This window comes from Balaenoptera borealis (genome assembly GCF_965194805.1).
Source record: "Balaenoptera borealis genome assembly, chromosome: 3".
In the NCBI taxonomy this organism is placed as follows: Eukaryota; Metazoa; Chordata; class Mammalia; order Artiodactyla; family Balaenopteridae; genus Balaenoptera; species Balaenoptera borealis.
Genome location: NC_138866.1, coordinates 91,858,419 through 91,880,028, shown reverse-complemented (window position 1 = coordinate 91,880,028; position 21,610 = coordinate 91,858,419). Strand labels below are relative to the sequence as shown.

At 41.0% G+C, this 21,610-nt stretch overlaps 1 protein-coding gene across 14 annotated transcripts in view; it reads right to left on the bottom strand.

Annotated features, from left to right (window-relative positions):
- GALK2 (galactokinase 2) overlaps positions 1–21,610 on the bottom strand; it is a 139,722-nt gene that overhangs the window by 36,908 nt on the left and 81,204 nt on the right. For all 14 annotated transcript variants that reach the window (XM_082387939.1, XM_082387943.1, XM_082387944.1 and 11 more), the window contains 3 exons: positions 19,402–19,500; positions 17,760–17,912; positions 7,787–7,997 (listed from right to left, as the gene is read on the bottom strand). In XM_082387939.1, the coding sequence (XP_082244065.1) occupies positions 7,787–7,997; positions 17,760–17,912; positions 19,402–19,500 (463 nt within the window). The remainder of the gene's footprint in view (positions 1–7,786; positions 7,998–17,759; positions 17,913–19,401; positions 19,501–21,610) is intronic.

Sequence of the window (21,610 nt, the reverse complement as noted above, 5' to 3'; positions counted from 1 at the left end):
TGTGGCCAGACAGCTGAGAAGGCAACAGGAGCTGAGGAGCAAAAAGGAGAGACTAGGCAGAGGGGGAATGGAAAAAGACCTAAGTGAAAGCAAATTTTCCCCATACTTGTCTTCCAAAACAACTAAAGCATATCTTTTGTGCATAACAAAAATAGTTATTTGATTTATTCTTTTATACTTTGTTTCATAAGAATCTATTACCTTGTAAAAATGAAAACAAAAGACAAAACTAAAGGACTCATTTTTATTTGGCCTTATTAGAAGTCCATCACACAGATTTTAAGGATCTCTGCTCAACCAGTATCTGTAAACTCTAGAAAGGTCCTTTGGAGTTTCTTCTAGGCTCTTTACAGAAAACTTTTCTTCAAAATTCTTATAAGAACAACAATTGAATGTGTTGAAATCATAGAATTTAGTACCTGATATCTTACGAGCTATTTTTAAATCAATTTCCTTGATATTGAGAACGCAACAGGAAATTGAAATTACTGACTGACTCCAAGTACCTTTATACTTCTCCATTAGATAAAAAATAAACAACTCTTCTTAGACTTAACTGAGATAATCCATGAGGACTACACTTTCATCAAACGAGAAAATTCCACAGCACTTCTCATGGCTCTTCTGTAACAGAAGAGCTCACGCACATTCTGGCCAAGTTGAGTTTGCTCCTTAGATTAAGCAAGCTACTGGATGCCACATGGCTTTACATCTTCTAAGGCAAAAGTACCAGAATGGGAAATAGCCAAAAGGAAACTCTTTAACCACAAGGTAACCTATCTTCATCACCTCTCTTTAGCTTCAAGAGAAAACCATAGCCAAGAAAAATCAAAACTTTATATTACCTTCCTTACTTGGTACAGGATTGCTAAAGCCAGCTGATTAATACCCTGAGATAAAAAGTAATGGCAGCAAGAGTGTTGGATTAAATCAAAAGACTGGGATTTGGGATCTGGCTCCAGCACTTACTACCTCTCTAGTTTTGTAACTACATGTAACTCTATGACCTCAGCTTCCTCATCTGTGAAATGAGGATAACCATGTGCCCCAGGGTTATTGTGAGATTCAAATCAGATAATGCAGGTAAAGAGTAATGTATAAACCATAAACTAAATAAATAAGTTGTTTTTTTTTTTTTTTTTTTTTTTTTACTCTGTATGTCTTCCTAAAGAGCAGTCTATGCCAGTGCCTTATACGTGCTCAAAAGCCATGATTATCACTCGTGACTTTGGAAATCACAGGATCCAAACAAATTAGTCAGCAACTGGACAGCACTCTGTCAGCATATGGTCATAGGCAAAGTTGGTAATCCAAGCAAGGAGATTCGTGTCCATCCCAGCAGAATGCATCTAAGCAGCAGGGCCACCCAACCCGGAGCACAGGCTGAGCAGTCCCAAAAGGAATGCTCCCAGTAAATTCTCCCTTTCTCAAACCAGCACCCAAACCACCTGACCCATTCTCTACCTCAGTTTCCATTTACTCCCTCATGGACTCCTCTGTTTAACCTCCAGTGTGTGTCCTTGACTTCGCTCCCATGGTAGATACATGTGCCCATCTCTCCTGGTTCTGACCACAGCTCCACCTTTTCCTCTGGGGTCACACCTTAGGAAACACCCTTCCCAAATCACCCTGGCCCCGAGCTTCTAGAAACCCAAACATTATGCCACACCCTTAGATAATTTCTATCTGTGAGCAAGGCCTGACAAATAATCCTTAAATTTTTTCCTAACCAATAATACTTAAATTTTTCCCTACCAGTCCTTAGTGATGGCTTATAGCCATTCTAAACAATGTCTAAAGGATTTGAGAATTTTGCTTTGTGTGTGTGTGAGTGTTTAACTTTAATGGTCTCTAAGGATTTCTAAATCTAATTATTAGAGATTTGGAAAAAGAAAATAACATGGGCCTTTGGAACGCTGGCTAGTTTAGCAGAGGCTGCAAACCACAGTTTGACTGTAAACATCTCTCCTTGTACTCTCACCTCAAGGTCAGCATCTCCCAACTCACACTCATATCCAGGTAAAGAAACAAAGGAATTTTGGCAGAAAGAGAACATTGGATTTCATATCCCTTTGAGAAAGGCGTGGATTTCCATGATGGGAAAATCAGTCCAAGTCAAAACTAAGCATGTTAAAGTGTAGGCATCTGGAATAAAGCAGTGGTGGCACTCTCCAGAGTCCCCTGCTGGGGGCACACGTCATCTGTGCCTCCACTCCTACAGTCTAAGGACAGTGCCACATTCAATAAGAATCATATTTTCTAAAGGGGTAATAGAAGCATTCAGTTAAGGTCTTAGACCAACCAAAGCACAAACTCAGAAGGAACAAGGCAAAGATACAGACGGATTTTGATTTCTAAAGTTAAAGCTGTGTGCCAAGAGAATTCAGCAGGAAATTTGGCTGAGGTTAGATGGCTGGATTCAGAGAGTAAATCAAGTGACATTAATCTAGGAGACTCTAGAATCCCACAGACTGATTTATGTTCAGTTTTTTTTAAACTTACTTATTATGAAACCAAAAGGGGGAATCCTTTGAGGATGATAGAATTACAAAATGGATTCATTCTATCAACATAGGTTTTGTTTGCACTCAATAAACCTAAGTAAATTATAGAAAGTCATGTAAGTGGGCCAGTAGGAAAGTTATTTTAGATAAAGAGGTAAGATTAAGTATTCATCATTTTTACAAAAACAATGAAATCATTATTCTTTAGGGGGATAAAACTTAAATATATACATAAATAGCAATGCATATCCTATGATTAGCAAATTATCCTTTGTGTTTTCCAAGGTTTTCTGAGAAATTAACTTATTCCCAGAAATGCTTATTCAAAAGAGGGGTGGAGGGTGGGGGAGACAGGCAGATGCAGAGAAAAAGGAACACTGGTAAAGAGAAAAAGGAACAGGGATACAGAGAAAGAACAGGCTTCAGACAGAGAAGGATACAGATAAGAATTCTACTGAGTTTATATGATAGGTAGGAACTGTTTCAGAAAAGAGGAAAGGGCAGTGATGTTTAGGATTAAAGGTCCAGAAGGAAGACCAAGAGGCAATTAGTGAGTGGAATGGTTAAGCCAGGACAACACTGTCCAAATGGGCATGTATGGGCTCAAACAGGAGACAGGACAGAACAGAGTTAAGGCCAAATTGAGGAGAAATTTAATATCCCCGTTAAAGAGTTTAGGCAATGAGGTAATGATGGGCCTCTAAAGGTTTCTGAACTAAAAAGTAACACCATGAAAAGACTGCTTTAAGAAGATCATTTGACAGTGAATATTCTCAATATCTGTTAAGGTTTCTTTGCCTCTTAACCAAAAATTCCAAAATCTAATTATATAGTTTGGGTCTTTATTTGCTCTATATCTTTGTTTAGATGCCTTACCATATCACCAGAAACTCATCACCTTGCCTCCAAAATCATTTCCCATACTACTTTCCCTAACTTTCCCAGCATCCATACGTCAGCCTTCCTTATCTTCTATTCCTTTTCTTCTTCTGTATCTCTCCTCCCTCCTTCCCTTCCTTTCTAGACACAGGCAATCATCAATTCCAACTGAACTCTCCTTTATAGTCTTGAGAATCTACTCATTGAGATATCCACCAACAATCCCCCATTTCAGGCATTTCTGCAATGGAGAGTAGAACTGGCATCCCTTTAGCCAGTATTTTTGGCATCCAACTCATACTGCACACAATGCCTCTTGACACATGTTTTCAAATACCCCACACCTCATGTTTCTGTCTTCCAGGCTCTACTCTTTGCCTGGAATGGCCGGTCGCCTCTCTCAGCCTGGGAAGGCCATAACTTTCTTTTCAGATCCAGCTTAAATTCAAGGCACATTCTCTAGGCATTTAGTCACTCTCTCCTCCATACTCTCAGGACTCCTGATAAATACTTTTATTAACAGTGGGTATTATTTACTGTGACTGTTCTGTGGCACTCTCCCCAGCTGGACACTAGGTCACTATAAGGTAGAGATCATGTCCTGCTTATCTGTATCCCAACATCCAGCATAACACCCAGCCCAGTGAAGTTAACACATACATTTGCTGAATTAAAGAAACTGGATGATGTCTTAAGTCAAAAAATAAAGACTATTCCCCTGGAAGCTCTCCCTATCCAAAGACCTACCCAACTTCGTCACTCAATAAACATTTTATTAAAACACTTATACACAGTATTTAACAAGGTGTTGGTGATCTGGGCCTATCTACAAACTCAACCTGATACATCACTCACCACTATGTACATTGTTTTCAAGAACCACTCAACTATCTGTAGTTCTCTGGACATCCTCTCTTACTCCTCCCTGCCTCTATACCTGCTGTTTTGTCTGCTTGGGAGTCTTTCTGACTGCCTGTCTACCTAGGAAATTTCTATTTATTCAACTTTTGTCTGGCTGTTGTCTCCTTAGTAAAACCGGCTCTGACTTCTTTCTTTTCTGATCTCCCTAGACCCAAGAGTACCTCCCTCACTGCACTCATTACTTTATGCTGGATCAGTATTTTTCTTTATCTGTTTCCACTACTATTTTGTAAACTCCTTGAGTATCAAACCCTGTTGTGTTTATCTCTGTGTTCCCAATGCTCAGCCTCAAGGCCTAGAGGAGGGGAAGGAGAGGGAAGAGAAATAACAGAAGTAGCTGACATTTAAAAGCACCTACATTACCAAGCATTGTTCCTAGCACGTTACACTGACTACTTCTTTAAGTACTTCTTCCTATTATGCCTATTTCATGGTAAAACTAAGACAACAGAAAGGTTAAGAATTTGGAAATCTAGTCCCAAACGTAGTAAGTAAAGAAGCTGGAGATCTTAATCCAGGTGGTATGGCTATCCTTTGGTCTATTGCCTTTCTGGAATGGTGTCAGTGAACTTTCTCCGCCAAGGACCAGATAGCAAATATTTTAGGTTTTGTGAGCTATTTAGACTACCACAACTAACTCAACTCTTCTGTTGCAGTGCAAAAGTAGCCATAGCCCATATATGGCTGTATTCCAGCAAGAGGCTATTTTACAAAAACAGGTGGTAAGTCTGATTAGGGCTGTAGGCCAGTTTGTTCATCTAGAAATTCAATAAATGTTCATCGAATTAAATTGGATCTAATGATGTCGGAAACCAAAACCTTCTCCCTGCGCTCAAAGAAAACTTTTCCCCTTACCTTATCCTAAAGCTCTCAGCAGGTGCAGCCTTTAAGACTTTACTTGGCAGGCAAATCCACTGTAGGCACTCAGAAACCAGCTTCAGAACTGAAGTCAATGGGATGCACATGGGGCCCTGATCTTTGTGCTAAGCTCCCACCCCTGAACTCCACCTCAAGAGACTATTGGATCTTAGCCAGATGTCCCTGCCCCCAGCAATGAAGTCTCACAAATAGATAACCTTTACTTCTGAGAAGCCACTCCAAGGCTCTAGCCTGCACCTCCAACCCTTACCTGGCCTCCATCTGAGGTTTCTCATGTTATCAGTATAAATACAATATTACTGGAAACAGTAGGCAAACAGAAAAAACTTCCACACTTAAGTGGGCCACAAGTTTCAACCCTAAGCAGTGAAGACTTCTTGGTGTTCCAGAATGTTGTTCCACAGCAGTCATGAGCACTGCTCTAACCTAGATCTTTTTATGTAAGTAGTATAAAAATCAGAAAAGTAAGTATGAAAAAAAAAAGAGGAGCTTATTGAATTGTAAATTTCTTTTTTTTTTTTTTCACTTCACCTCAGTGACATAAACCCCACCCTACAAAAGAACCATTTGAATTGACATATACACACTATTATATATAAAAGGTAACTAATGAGAACCTACTGTATAGCCCAGGGAACTCTATTCAGTGCTCTGTAATGACCTATAGGGGAATGGAGTCTAGAAGAGAGTGGATATATGTATATGTATGGCTGATTCACTTTGCTGTACAGCAGAAACTAACACAACATTGTAAATCAAGTATACTCCAATAAAAAACATTCATTTGAAAAAAAGAACCATTTGCTTTATATTTCACAATATTTTGACATCCTATTGGAACTGAGCAGAACCCTGCAGTACCCTCCTCCCCCCCATTACAAAACCAAGAAGTTAATGACTAGGACGATAGAGTCAGAGACTCAGTGTCTGATGTACATTCCTGAGTTGTTTCACAAATACTATAACTGTCACCAGAGAAAACAGCTAACTGCATGGTGACCAGCTGTAGCCATGACATAAGCTACTCCAACTTGAGCAGTACTGAATCTATGGCTAGCACAATTCCAAGAACTGGCCTCAAGAGAATGGGATTAACATTATTGCTCATACTAATCTATATCTTTGTGGGCATCAAAATAATTGTGGTTTGCTCTGCCTGTATATGTAAGCGGACAACTAAAATTGTCAGCAAAGAGATGCTATAGACCCATGATGACACCTTCCACTCTGAGAATACAGCACCCTATGTCAGCATGAAGAGGGTACAGAAGATAGACCTTCACCCCTAATCCCGCAGAAATGGAATGATGTTCTGGTAAGTGGGGATATGTAAGCAGCTCTTTGCAGGAAACCACCCACAGCAGGAAGCCCCTGTCCTTGTCACTTTAGCAAAGTTATATTGTAACTAACTTTTAAAGCAGGCACCCCCATGCTCTACTCATCTCCGGCCCAAGCACACCCTTCAAATCTTTTAATCACACAAAACCCTGCCTAACTTGTTGGTTCTTTCCGGCGATCAAAGTAGAAATGAAGAATAAGTAATTAACAGATGACCAGATCTCTTCCCTAGCTTCCCCTTCAGTAATCTCCTGATCAAACTGCGTGCACAAGATAACATCTAGAGGAAGAGCACGAGGAGCCGACAAGCCTGCACGCAGTGAGGGATGGCAACAACTCTGACCCCCTATCTCAGTGATTAACTGGGATTACTCTTCTGTTTCCCTTTAAAAGCTTTCATGGCCTAGCAGAATCTTCGGAGATGGTTTTTGAGGGACGCTGAGTCCACCATTTCCCCAGATTGCCGGCATTCTGATTAAAGGCACCTTTCCTTTCTACCAGCACTTGTGAGTACATAATTGATTTTGTAAGCAGCGAGCAGTGGGACCCCATTCGCTCCATAACACTATGAAGTACATGTCCTGTTATCCATTATCTTCAAAACAGGCAATCACAGAACTAGAAACAAAGTATACCAACTGCATGACAAGGATCATATATGCTGCTCATGGACACTCAGATCCAGAGAGGTTAGTATAATATCCTGATTTAATTCTAGTGAGAAATACTTCGTTGTTGAAATTCACCAAAGAAGGTAACATAATTTGTCCTAGGTGCTACAAGATGCTTCCCACCAGAAAAAAAAAATTTTAAACAGCAAAATAAACTATAAATGTACATTTAAAATATTATTAGATCATCATTTTGGTTTTTGACCCCTAAACTGAGTTGGGCTCACATTTGGAAAAGTGCATGATGCTGCCAGTGAATTTCCCCTACCCACTGTAATTCTGTGGTTGGCATAGGCCAGAGAGGGAGAATTACAATGGTGAATTACGAACTTCTTGAGGGCAGGAAGTATGTATTACTCACCTTTGCCTCGCCAGAAAATCTGGCATATAGCAAACCAGGAAATGTTTGTTAATAAATGAATGAATGAATTTAATGAAGCCAAGAATCTAGATAATTAAGTTTGCCGAAACACACATGTTCTCCAAATTCCCTCAAGCATGCTTCAAAATCAGTATAATCCATGGGGACATCGGAAACTTTCCATCTGTGAGTGGGGAAACAACCCATGCCCTTATTTTCTCCAGCAGACTCACCGTCTTGAGTGTTTGGACTCAGGATTTGGGTCTTGAGTTCCTGCAGGCTAATTCCCAGACACCTGCAGATCTCCTCAGGGCTATAGGGTTCAGAGTGAAGGGCATCTTCTGTGATCAACAACATTTCTTCCAGACTGACCCCCAGCTTGGCCTGCACCTCCTCCAGCCGCAATACTTCCTCCCATGGCAAGCATTTGTGCTTAGCTAGGAGCTGCAATTTCAAACCAAGATAATGGTCAGTTTTCATTTCAGATATTGATATGCACGATTTTAATGAGCCAGATTCAACTTTAAGCTTTTTTGTTTCCATTCAACCTATCCACAATTCCCACCATTGCTTGAAAATGCACACTCGGTTCAGATGTTTGAAATTAAACATGCTTGTGTGACACTCACAGGCTAGTTGAGTATTTTTCCTAAAAAAACTAATCCCCCACTGATTTTTTTGCCTGTCACCACTTTCCCTCAGGGCTATTTCTTTGAATAATTTTGTCCTTTTGTCCCTATTCAGTTTATACCCAGTACACCACTCTCCATAAAGTCTACAGAAAACTATTCAAATCTCACATGATCTGGGTCCTGAGGTGGGCACTGCATGCCCGATTTCATCTGAGCACTTCCTGTTTACAACATGCCTCTTTGAAATGGCTAATGAATTTAAGTATCTGGGCGTTTGGAGTCAAGTCCCAGATTTTAAATGAAAACCTCATTGGTGACCTTACGAAACACCACTGCATTAGGTCATTGGTGGTAGTAGAGCTGTATGTTTCTCCACCCTCAAGAAAAGAGTTTGGCTTCCAGTTGCGCCCTGAGGCACCCCCTCAATCTACTGCAGAGGGTGAGATATAAACCAAACCTTTGTAACCTGGTCCACTCAAGGGAACCGCACTCCAGAATGTGTGTCCCTCATTTTCCCCAAACCACCCTTCAGGAGCAGGTGAAAATCAAAACAGCAGTGAAGGTATCTCTCACCCTGGGGTCTACAAAATTCATTCCCCAGGTGTGAGGACCACAGGTGCAGACTGCACAAACGGCAAAAAGGAGCAAACAAAAGAAGGGTAAATGTGCATCTGATTTACTCTTCTATTATGCTGATGATTTGATTTTCTTTCTTTTTGACAGGAAGCAGATTTACCAAAAGACCATTGTACTTGGTTAAGGCCACTCACTTCTGAAGAATGTTAATAACAGTAGTTCTTATATTTATTAATCCTCTTTTTAAAACTCTGGCTCATACATTTGAAAGGAGTTAATGATTTTAAGGCAGAACTGGTGAAAAAGACAATAGAATTACATTTTTCTGTTCAGTTATTTCACAGAACATGGTGCCATTTTTAAAGCAAGGATACAAGCTAAGACCTTTCTTCTGACCTTGTTTGCTTAGCATATTTAATGTTTATTAGCAGTGCTAGATTGACACCTCCATAGACTAACTCATTCATTCATTCAACTCATTCATTCATGGTCTCTATTCCAGTGTATTCCAAAAATAATTTCAGAAAACTTATAGACATACATAAAACAAAAGAAAAACATACAATATATTTATTTTATACAGAAAAAGAGCTGAAGTGTATGATCTCCTAGAATTACACTTCCTCGAAACACAGATCCAAATCCAACTGAGGTATACAATGAAGTTAACAGAAATAATTCACACTTGTATAATGCTGTATGATTTAAATGTGCTTTCTATTTCTTTTCAGCTTTGACAGCTCTGTGATACAGGTATTATTACCCTATTTAAGAGATGAGAGTGACTTGCCCAAAGTCACCTAGCTAGTAAGAACAGAGTTGGAAATTTAACCCGTGTCCTGTACCTCTTTCTTGCTTCCCCAAGGCCACATTCTCAATGGGCTATGCTTGATATCTATGTCACACTACTCATTTTAGCTCAAATCACCACTCAAGTTTTAGAAATGGTTTCTAAATACAAACTAAGTTTTGTGTTAGAAGTGAACATTCCAGTGATTTAAAACACTTTGATAGATGGGTTCCTTCTAAAATAAGAAGGAAATGGAAAAAAAATCAAAGAACGACCCCCAAGTGATGAGAATGGGCTCTTCCTAAGAACCTTGCGGTAAACACCATCTCCAAGTTCCCAACCCTGACCTCACGTGAACAAGTCACTTTGCCTCAGGCACTTGATCCCAGGAAACTGGCCCAGGACCGTGTGGGGAGAAAGTCTTTGAGGGTTGCCTGCTGCCTACAAAGCTGTTTTCAAAGGCAGCCTCCCAATGCACTTTTGTTCCACAAGCAGAGGCAGTAACATTCACTCTAGCAATATCCCAGTTTGCTGTTCGGCCTGCTTAGCTCTCAGCTGGAGGGTCCACATGGCCAATTGGGTGTGTATTTCAATTAAGAATGAAACCTACCACATGCCCTCAAGGACAGCTGCACAGCCATGAGTCGCTGAGTAGTGCACTACATTGTGGGAGTAAAATCGGAAAGCTGCTTAAGCCCTTTAAAATTTGGCCCAGGAAACAGAAAGATGACTTGCACATGAGGGAAGTGGGTGGGTAAGATCTGTTGCCCAAGACAGAACTTCATGAGGGAATTTGCCACTCACAGCCCTGTCGCCTGGCCCTACTTCACATTTGTGAAGCAGGGCTATGGGTCATTTTGTGACAAGTTCCTCACTCAGCAGCAGGGTGGGGATATAAGTGAAAGCAGTTCTTTGTCAACATCTACCATTTTCTTTTCACCACTACAAACATTAGGTGTTTATTTCCAATTCCATTCCTGGGAGGTTCCTGAGCCTGGCTGACAAGAAAGCAGGACAAGGAATATTTTGTCCACAGTCACGGAAAGAGGTAGATAAATAGCACTAGGACCCTGTCTTAGGTTGGTTTCTCTCGGAAGCAGGCCCTGAGACAAGAATTTAGGGGGAGAGGGTGATACAGAGAAGTGCTGGTAGAGGAGTGGAAAATGAGACAGGAAGAGAAGCCAAGATGAAGTTCAGTGATGTGAGAGGTGAAGCGGGGCCTGCTGAACCCTCTGGGACCTGTATGTATAAACCTCGGATGTGTCCTACGCATAGACAAGAAAGCTCAGATATTTACCCGCTAACTCTCATCCACCATTGATTGAGGGCTGATTCCAAGGGTGTTAGCTCCCCAGGCTTCCAGGCTGTCTCTTGTGCAAACTCAGTGCTCTCCTGCAGCTGGAAGACATCCTCAGTCTGAGAGGGTCTCTGGGGCTTCTATTAAGAGGGTGTGGCAGGAGAGTGCTAAGATACAGACTCTAACTCAGGAGCCTGTCTGTCAGAACCCACCTCTCTCGGACGTTCTCACTGCATTTTGCAGTATTAACAAGTCAACGGAAAAGTGTCAAGTCTTTCTCCTCACCAGGTCAGCAAAGGATAATATTTCAAATCCCTTCTCTGACAAGTTGTTTTCCACACAACAAAAGCAGCTGTGTTGTTGTTGGTTTGGGTTCTATAAATCATCCATGCTTATTTTTAAAATTTGAAGAAACACATAACAATTTGAAGTTTACAAAAATTACAAAGTATAAAATAAATCACCTGTAATCATCCCAATAAGATAACCACCAATCTCCCATCTGATATCCTATGATACATTTTTTATGCATACTTCTTACATACGTACACACATATAGTTTGACATAAATGGGATCATACATAACTGTTTTGTGGATACTTTTTTTTTTTTTTTTTTTTTTTGCTTATCTCCCCCTCACCCTCTTCCAACTTCATGGAAGCCATTCCACAGTGACTTCCGTGCCCATGTTCCGCTCATAACCATCATGAACACATTCACAATGTTGACCTTCCCCAGTGTTGGTCATCCCCACTCTCCACGTTCTCCGTATTAGTTTGCAGGCCACAGAATAAATCTGAAGAAATCTGCACAACGGTGCAGAATGACTCTACTACAATCCTCACCGCGCCCTCAGCACAGCCTGTCTTTTTTCTAAGGCATCCCTAAGCATGGTGCTCCGGATTTCATGCACACCTAACTCCTAAGGGGCACAATGGAAAGAGCAGGGCTAAAGGTAGACCTGGACTCCTGCACTTAACTTAAAACAAGTCACAGCCTACCTTGGCTGGAAATTCCCAGTTTGTAAAATGGGACACCTAATGGCTACCGCACAAGCTACAGTGAAGATTAAATAAGATAATGCCTCTGTAGCTAGTTCTTTCCCACATGACACTTCTCCTATGCCTTCAAACGTATACAGGTGTTTCCTGTCATAAAATTCTTATTCCTAAAGCTACTGCTCTTAATTCCTCCTTCTCTTTTACTGTCCGACAACTAGAATCAGTGACCCATAGTCACTGCTTCTGGGTCCTCAGTGGCCACTCTAACTATTGAATATGGCCTCCCAAAGGTCTTTCTTATCTCCAGAACCACTTCCAAAGCCATGGGATTTCTCTCAGTCCTCTTATTCCTTATGAATCACTGGCTGCCAGCACTCTTCACTACCTAGCTTCTTCAGATTCCCTGTTGTACTGGCCTGTGTAGCCCTGAATTTTCCCGGTTTCCCTCTCACCTCTCTGGTCCTTACATTTCCACCCATGACTCAGTTTTCTCCTTTCATTATTATTGAAGCCATCTCCCAAATTTAACCCCCAGCCCTCTGCTCTTCTCTTGCCACATTCTCTCCCTCAGCAAACTGAACTCAGTCCTTGGTTTCAACTATTCTCTCAAAATAGTTGAAAGACTATTGTCCAAGCCAAGAGAAACATTCCAACCTCAAATTTCTAACCACTTATAAGAAAATTCCATGGGGATGTATCATCACCTCCCACTTTCATATCACCTTCCATCCTACCTTCCCCATATCTATGAGGGGCAGCACTATGCTTTCCACCCATCATTTCAGCTTAAAACTACAGCCCTTTTCGACCCAATACTTAGTCTTCACGTGCGCATGTCTGCATGCCATGCGTGTTTACTGCAGTGTAGGAAGCACTCACGGCTCCTGACTGCACGGGGCTCAGAGTCAACCCGAGGAGACAGGCATCAATTAATAATTATAGAGTGAAGAACTTACTCCATTTGTGATAAACTACTATAATGGAAAAATACAGGATGTCGCAAGCGCATATAAAAGGGCATTTAACATAATGGAAGTGGGGAGGGTGCTCATTCCTCAAAGTCATGGCATTTAAGCCAAAAGGAAGACAGAAACCCAGTCACAGAGAGCCTTATACCCGACCCTTTACTAGGTGCAGTCAGAGCTTCTTTCGTATCCCTCTCTTGTTATCCCATCCCCACTGACACTTTAAGACCCACTTCTCTTCAACCAAACAAAAGCTCCTGCTGCCAGCTTAACATTTCTAGAATACCTTGCTAACATTTGCACTTCCAGGACCAAGCCTGGGTGATCCTCAGCACAGCACTCAAGGTCCTGCTACACCTGGTTCCACTAAACACATCAACCCTACTCCCCAGTGTGTGCGTGCAGCCAGGACTCACCGTCCTGGGATACTCCACGCCAGCATCCTGGCAGAGTGAGCTCAACTCAATCAATAGGCTGCATGAAACTGGCTACGTTCCTGGGTGTTTGGTTTTCCCCCACTCAAATTCAAGAAAACTGCAGAAGCCCTGAGAATATTATACCCACTTCTCCTCACCCGACAAAGAATAAGCTCCATATTGACCACTAAGTGGCAGGAGCTAAAAAAAAAAAAAAAAAAAAAAAAAAAAACTGGATGAGTGATGGCCGCTGACCAGACACGCTCTGTAAAAAATCACACTGTAAATTTTCCTTGAAGCGTCAAAGGACCACATGAAACCCTCTCCTTCGTTGCTTCACGTGTTGCCACAAGGAGCTCAGGGTATGCAAAATGCAACAGCATAATTTCCCTTCCCTTTTTGACTTCCCATAATACTTATTATCAGCATCACACATTTTATCCCTCAATATAATTAAGGGATACTCTTTTTTATCGACATAAGGCAATTCTGGAAAAGTTTTTTTTTTTTTAATTTGTTAATTTTTGGCTGCGTTGGGTCTTCGTTGCTGTGCGTGGGCTTTCTCTAGTTGTGGCGAGCGGGGGCTACTCTTCGTTGTGGTGTACGGACTTCTCATTGCGGTGGCTTCCCTTGTTGCGGAGCACGGTCTCTAGGCGCGTGGGCTTCAGTAGTTGTGGCACGTGGGCTCAGTAGCTGTGGCTCGCAGGCTCTAGAGCACAGGCTCAGTAGTTGTGGCGCACGGGGTTGGTTGCTCCGTGGCATCTGGGATCCTCCCAGACCAGGGCTCCAAACCTCTCTCCTGCATTGGCAGGCAGATTCCTAACCACTGTGCCACCAGGGAAGTCCCCCAATTCTGGAAAAGTTTAAGCCACTGAATATGTATAAAATATGAAAAATGTTGTGCTCATTAAAGATTTCTGGCTCCTTTTTAATTTAAGAACATAAAAATGTGCTTCACTTAAAAGAATCATTTGGTGGTGTGATGAACTGGGAGACTGGGATTGACATGTATACACTAATATGTATAAAATGGATAACTAATAAGAACCTGCTGTAGAAAAAAATAAATAAAATAAATTTCAAAAAAAGAGAATCATTTACGCAAATAATAATTATAAATCTCTATTGTGTTTGCCTTGAAATGTTTTAAATTTTAGTTCAAATGCCTCTGTAAGACTCTGACTTTTAATGAATCTGCATTAATTAGTTTGGGGAAACTGTTAGAGAGGAGCAGGGAGGAAGAGAGAGAGAGAGGGAGAGAAAGGAGACTTAAGAACAGAAGAAATTATCAACATTAAAGCAAAACAAAGAAAAATCATCTTCATTGGTTTAGTGTACTTCCCTGTGCTAAGTAGATACAAAAGGTACTCATTTTTCAAAAAGGTACCTTGGGGAAATAGGAGGAGAGGAAAAATAAGTGTTATTTATTACAATTTTGCCACGTGGAGCTCTACTTAATCAGAATCATTTTCAAAACTATCCTGGGGGCTTCCCTGGTGGCGCAGTGGTTGAAAATCTGCCTGCCAATTCAGGGGACACGGTTTCGAGCCCTGGTCTGGGAAGATCCCACATGCCGCCGAGCAACTGGGCCCGTGAGCCACAATTACTGAGCCTGCGCGTCTGGAGCCTGTGCTCCGCAACAAGAGAGGCCGCGATAGTGAGAGGCCCGCGCACCGCGATGAAGAGTGGCCCCTGCTTGCCACAACTAGAGAAAGCCCTCGCACAGAAACGAAGACCCAACATAGCCATAAATAAATAAATAAATAAATAAAAATAAAATGACTAATACTCTTAAAAAAAAAACTATCCTGATCTGTCATTTCTCCACTAACACTTCATTTTTATTGTCTGAAAGCAACAAGTTTATTCAGATTAAGACAAGCTTCTTTACTTTTTTACATGAGAGTTTATTTCCTGATTTAATGAGACCATTTCCAAACAAAAATTATATTCATTCACACGTTGCTGAAAACGGAAGAATGGCACCATACTGTAATTAAAATAAGCTTAGCAGAATTCCAGCCTATATTCCCTAGGCAAGAGCATATTCTTGGCATCAAGATCTATCTGCAGAGCCTATATTAGCAGTTTTATCTATATTTCCCTTTTGTATATAACCTTGGATTCTCATGATTTGCAGCACAACATAATTTAGAAAACATTCTGCATCTTGATAAAGCCTTTCAATTTTCTCTCTTCCATATTTCAAAAGAGAGAAAAATTCAGAGTACTTAAAATAATGTGTTTTATCTACATCAACTGGGAGGAGTGTATGGCAAAAAGCCAATTTCACTGACCAAAGTACCTCTAAAATGCACATGGAGTTATACAGTTAAACTCAGAAGACAGCCTCAAGAACAAAAGGTTCTGCAGCGGATTAAGGTTTTCAGCTACTGCTCCAGAAAGAGAAGCCCTTTTTCTAGTTCACTCCCAATAGACACCTCCCTCTCCCATCCTGACAACTTTCACTACAGAGCTTCAGCACCACAATTTTATTTCTCATTTTCTTCTTGCATCTTTGGAAAAGCGTCGTTACAGTATGAACCCATTTCACACATCTCATACTTGTTTTGGCTCACCTATGGGTCTCATAGATGATATCTAATTTCGTGATAAAACTCTGAAAACACTGTTGTGTATGTTTGAGGTCTCCTCAGGAAGGCAGCACTTACTCATATACCTCAAAATAAAAAGTCAACAAGAATAAGCCCTTAAACAAATAAGACACTAATTTCTTCCATCTCCTGAAAGAAGTTTGCCCTAAGAGGGAAAAAAATTCACTGAAGCCTTTGACATTGAAAAGTTTACTGCACTACTTCTTCTCATATATGCACTGATCAGAAGAGTTTAATATTGAAACATTTCTTTCACAGAATTTTTAGAAATTATCTGAATAAGTAAATTGCATATTTAAAACACTTAAATCATGATTTAAAAAAAATGTTTAACACTAAAATTTTCCAGAAAAAAAAAAAACTTTTATTTTCCGGCTCATCCATTCCCAACTTCACAACTTCAGGGGATGGGAGTAAGGGACAAAGTGGTATGTCAGCCCAAGGGATAACTGCACCTTACACAGCTCCATGGTATCTAGTCCAGTGCTAGGCACACCCTATGCACTTGTAAAAAATTGTGAAATTGAGCAAAATAAATATGACAGGGCAGGTAACCCAGGGAATAGTTATTCATTTATTCAACACATGTTTACCCTGTGCCTACTTCAGCCTAAGCACTATACCAGGCCTTGGGGATATAAGAGTTAACAAGATGGACAGTCTTGGCCCTCAGGTAAAATCAAGTCAGAAAGAAGAGATGGACATCAAACAACTGTGATAAATATCATACCCTTAGTCCCACCTTAGTCTGGGAGTAAGGAAGTCAAGGAAGGCTTTCCTGAGGGACACTTAGGCTGAGACTTCCTAGAGGGCTGCGGGGAGAGCATTCTGGGCATGTACAAAGTCCCTGCGGTGAGAATGAGCATCATGGCTAGAGTGTGATGGGACTGAGGGATGCTAAGAGAGGAAGAGGATGAGGTACACATCGGATCTTGCAGTTCTCTCCAGGAAGTGATAAGGACTTTTGACTTTATTCCCATGAAATGGAAAGCTTTTGAAAGGTGTTAAGCAGGGGAACTACCTGATCAGATTTAAATTTGTAAACCATCATGCTACCTGCTATTTGAAGGATGACTGGGAGAAAGCATGGTAGAGCTCCTGACCAAGATTCTACTCCCCAGCTCCCAGCCTCAGTTCTCTCCAACTTTTAAATCATAACATGTGCCATTCTAGATCTTACATAACATTTAATTTCTGTGCCACTTTTTAGAGCACCTGTTTACATACCACCTGATCAAATACTAACCATTTCCTGTTTCAAATCCCCCTAACCTTTACTCTCTACTCTATTCTTATGTCCTGTATCCTTTTGTATATCTTCATGCTAAGTGCACAACAGGTATTCAGTGAATACTTCCTAAGTAGATTTAAGGCTTGACTAGCAAGTGTCTTTTAAGCTGTGGAACAGAGAACTGTCAAGACTCCCTTCTGGTGTGCGTTTCCCTAGTAGACACCAAGCCTGCATTTTTAGAGGGAACAGTGATGGCCAATGGTGCATGTGAGAGGACGGAGGGTTGAGGCTATCATCACTTTTGTCGAAGAAACAAGATTAGTTATGGTCACCTCCCATCAATCACCTCCAACTATCTTTCTCCACCTGTAGACCTAACCCATGGCCTGTACTACACAGATATAAGTTGAGCTGTCCTCTTCTCCCCATTGCCACCCTAGAAGACTCAACTGTGAAGTTCACATACTTTCCAAATAGCTAGAGGTTGCAAGGCACACCTATACGTTTATTTATCTCCTGAGTTTGAAATCAAATTTCTCTGTACGAAAAAACTTCAGTTAGAACACTGCTGCAGTCAGAATGTTGCCCTACATTTTAGGGAAAGAGACAAAATAATAGGGAACAAAGAGAAAAAGAACAAGAGAAAGCCTACTTCAAGTTTCACTAGTTTGCCAAGTTCATACCTTTGCAGCCAGCCGACACTCCATCACCCTGATATTGAAATGAGAAGTTGCTGCTTTATTCATTTCCACACAACTGTTGGCAATCACAAACACTGCTCCACTTGGGAGTTTCACATCAGTTGCCCTCAGAGGACTAAATTCTATCAACTTGGCCTATTGAGAAAAAAAAATGACAGGTGAGATATAATGTATTAGAATTCAGAAAATGTTTAACCATTTATGTATTTATTTATCTTAGTAAAAATTTTTCCCAAAAATGCATTCATTTATTCATTCAAATATTATTTACTGACTTCCAGGCACTGTACTAGGCACTGGAGATACAAAAGTGAACAAGACAGACACTGTTCCTGCCCTCATAGAGATTACAATCTAGTGGGAAAGGCAGTCAAGTAGTCAAATACACTGCCAGGTTGTGTTACAAGGGTAGCAAAGCACAGGGCACTATATAGAAACACAGTTGTAGCACCTGATCAGATATAGCCTAGTGTAGGCGCCTCTGAAAAAAAGGGAAATCTAAACTGAGACTTAAAGGATAAGCAAAAGTAGGACAGACAGAGGGTTTCTTTACCCAAATAGGATGTCAAGAAGAGGGAAGAGTATAAGCAAGTTCACAGGCAAAAAATAATATGAGGTGTTAATAGAGCTTTGGGTATTGCAATTTAGCTGGAGCTTAGTGTTTGAGGGATGAGGCATGGTGAGAGGATAGAACTGAGCGGAGGGCAGGTAAAGCAGGGGTCAGACCATGAAGTACTTTGCAAGCCCAAAGAATTTGGACTTTTTTCAGACTCTACAGCTAACTTATGTTAACAACAGGACTCTTGCCATCATGTCTGCTTGTCAGGTCTCATCCAAAAGACCCACAGTATTTTCTTAGCATTAAACCAAATTTCCTCATGCCTCCTGTCGTTGGCTTAGGGGAATCAACAACAAATACTCTTAATAAGAAGAAATCCAGGTATTCTTGGAAAATAGCCAAGCCTGTAGGAATCTGATGGAAAACTAAGAAAAGATTTTAAAGAAATGTCTGTTTCTATTTTGGAAATGGTCAGTTTATGGCAACTATGAAAACCTCTGCTCTGTCTATGGGAGTTGATAACCAAGGGGAAGTGGTATTGGCTAAGGAATTCATTCCTGGCTTCCTGTCAGCATTCTTTTCCCTACCACTAAAGCCCCAAAAATGTTGACAGAGAAAAATGATACCATAGAGTAAATTACAAAAAAGAGGACTAGTGAATATATGTGGTAAGAGAACTAACATTTGGGTTTAAAACCAACAGGAGATTATGAAAATGCCATGAGATGAAATGATTTGGGACAAGAGCGAGAAAAGAGGTCCCAATAACTAGGGAGTTGAGAAATCGCATACTAACAATGAATTAGAAGGAGGGGGAAAAAAAGAAACCTAGACACCTGAGGTATGATTCTGGAAGCTTAAGGGAGAGGTGATCAACATGAAACAGAGCCAGTGAACTGGTGACAGCCTTGAATTACAAAGCAGTTGAGAAATACCATCCTACAATAGAGCCTAATAGAATAGGCTGCCCAGAAAAAAAAGCAAAGCACTCTGAGGATCTCAAGGCCTTCCTCTCTGGGTGAACATTCCCTGGTGGATATTTCCAAATAGCTCAATGCCACCTACAGTTCCTTCTTCTGCAAGAAATGATATGGACTGGTCCATCCCTCCTCCTTCAGTGCCAATGTAATGCTCACTCTTGGCGCAGATTTCTGCAAGTTCCACCTGGAAAAGTAAAAATTGATTTGCACTGTGAGTATATCATAATCTATTGCTCATTCATTTCCTACTCCAGACATGACATATGGGTTTGAATTCCAGTGCAGCTCTGATCAACTGATGGTAGCTGCCTGCAGCATTGGGTTAACAAGAACTCCAAGACTACTATTAAGCTCAATAGGAAAACATACAAAGATCAATTAATGTCTGCTATGAGTTGGAATGAGATATTGACTGTGCACGTTGTGTACAGTCTCGTCCCGCAGTACCCATAGGAGATTCGTTCCAGGACCCCACAGGATACCAAAATCTGAGGATGCTCAAGTTCCGTATATAATATGGCAAAGTACTTGCACATAACCTATGCACATCCTCTCATACACTTTAGATAATCTCTAGATTACTTATAATACTTAATACAATGTAAATACTATGTAAATAGTTGTAAATACAATGTGAATGCCGCGTAAATAGTTGCCAGTGTGCAGCAAATTCAAGTTTTGCTTTTTGGAACTTTCTGGACTTTTTTTTGGAATATTTTTGATCTATGGTTGGTTGAATCTGCAGATGCAGAACCTGAAGATATAAGGAGGGCCGACTGTATTTGCTATCCCTAAAAGACTCCACAGGGCAAGCAGTTTCTCCCATCTTTCTATTTGCTCCATCCCTCTCTAGACTGGCATCACCAAAAATCTCATATGGGCACTCATTCATTTCTGCCTCAGCTCTCTTTGTCTCCCAACAGTGGACTACTCCACAGTCTCCCCACAGCCAAAGTGAGGTCATCCAACCTTATTTCCCGGTCCAAAAGTAATGCTGCCTCTGTGGCTTTTCCATTAAATGTAAGAATCAGAACTAGTGTCATCTCATCAGACACACCTTCCTCCAATCAAGATGAAGAGGCCCAATACATGAACACATTTCTAACCCAAACTGAAAATGTCAAAATATCTATTTAAGAATCTTCTATGGCTTCCTATTCCTTCTATGGCTTCTTATTTCCTAGAAATAAGTTCAAATTCCTCAACCTGGCATTTCAAAGCTTTCCAAAAGGTGCAACCAGTTTACACATGAAATCATATTATCTACCACTCTTTTCCAATTATACTTGTCTCCATGACCATCTCACACATTTAGGTAACCTGGTATTATTTCCTGTCTTCTCTCATATAAATCCTATTGCCATTCAATATCCGGCTTACTGGCTACCTACTATGGGCAAGTCCACTCAAATCTTCCTCCATCACAGAGTCTTCCTCAAATACTGTTCCCACCATGGCATCCTGCTTCTCTAAACCCTCACAAAACTAACAGTATCATCCACTTACCCTACTATTCATTCATTCATTTTCTTTTTCTTCTAAGACTCGATTCAAGCCTTTACTTCTTACCTGTTTTACTAGAAGATCCCCCTAGAGTGATCATTCTGAAGCACTGATATAATCATCTCTTGCTTGCTTGGTTGCCAATGCCTTGACGATCATACTTCTCACTGTGGTACACAACATCTCTAATGACTTATCCCTTGCTCACACCTCCATCCTGCTCTCCCACCACTAACCCCGTAAACCCTAGGCTCAGACCACCGGAAAAATGCTGTTCCTCGTCACCTCCAGGCTCTCTCAGTGCCTTTAAAACTGTGAAATCCTGTCCTCCTCACTCAGTACTCCTCTCTCCAGCATCCCCCACTCGTCATCAGGATTAAGCCAAGTGTCACCTCTCCCTTGGAGCCCTCACCACCACCCAAAGGCACACACACTCCACATAATCCCTCTTCTGTGCTCCCTGTATAAAACTCTATGCTCATTTAACAAACCATGCTTTAAGTGTGGCCTTCCTTGTGTGTTTACCCATCAGTCTATGAGAGCCCATGCAGTGCCCAGACCAGAGCCCACTTAACTAATAAGATTGAATCACATGGTGTTCATTATTGCTCTTTAATAGTGTCAGGTTTCAATCACATCTATTTACCCCAGAAAATCGTCAGTCCTGTGAGAGACAGATAAAATTGGTGTTTCTTTTGTGCCCCCTACCTCACACAATGCCGAGCACATAGTAAATACTCAATAAACACCCGCTGCTTTCACTTTCTGAGAATAGCTGCCCAAACATCATT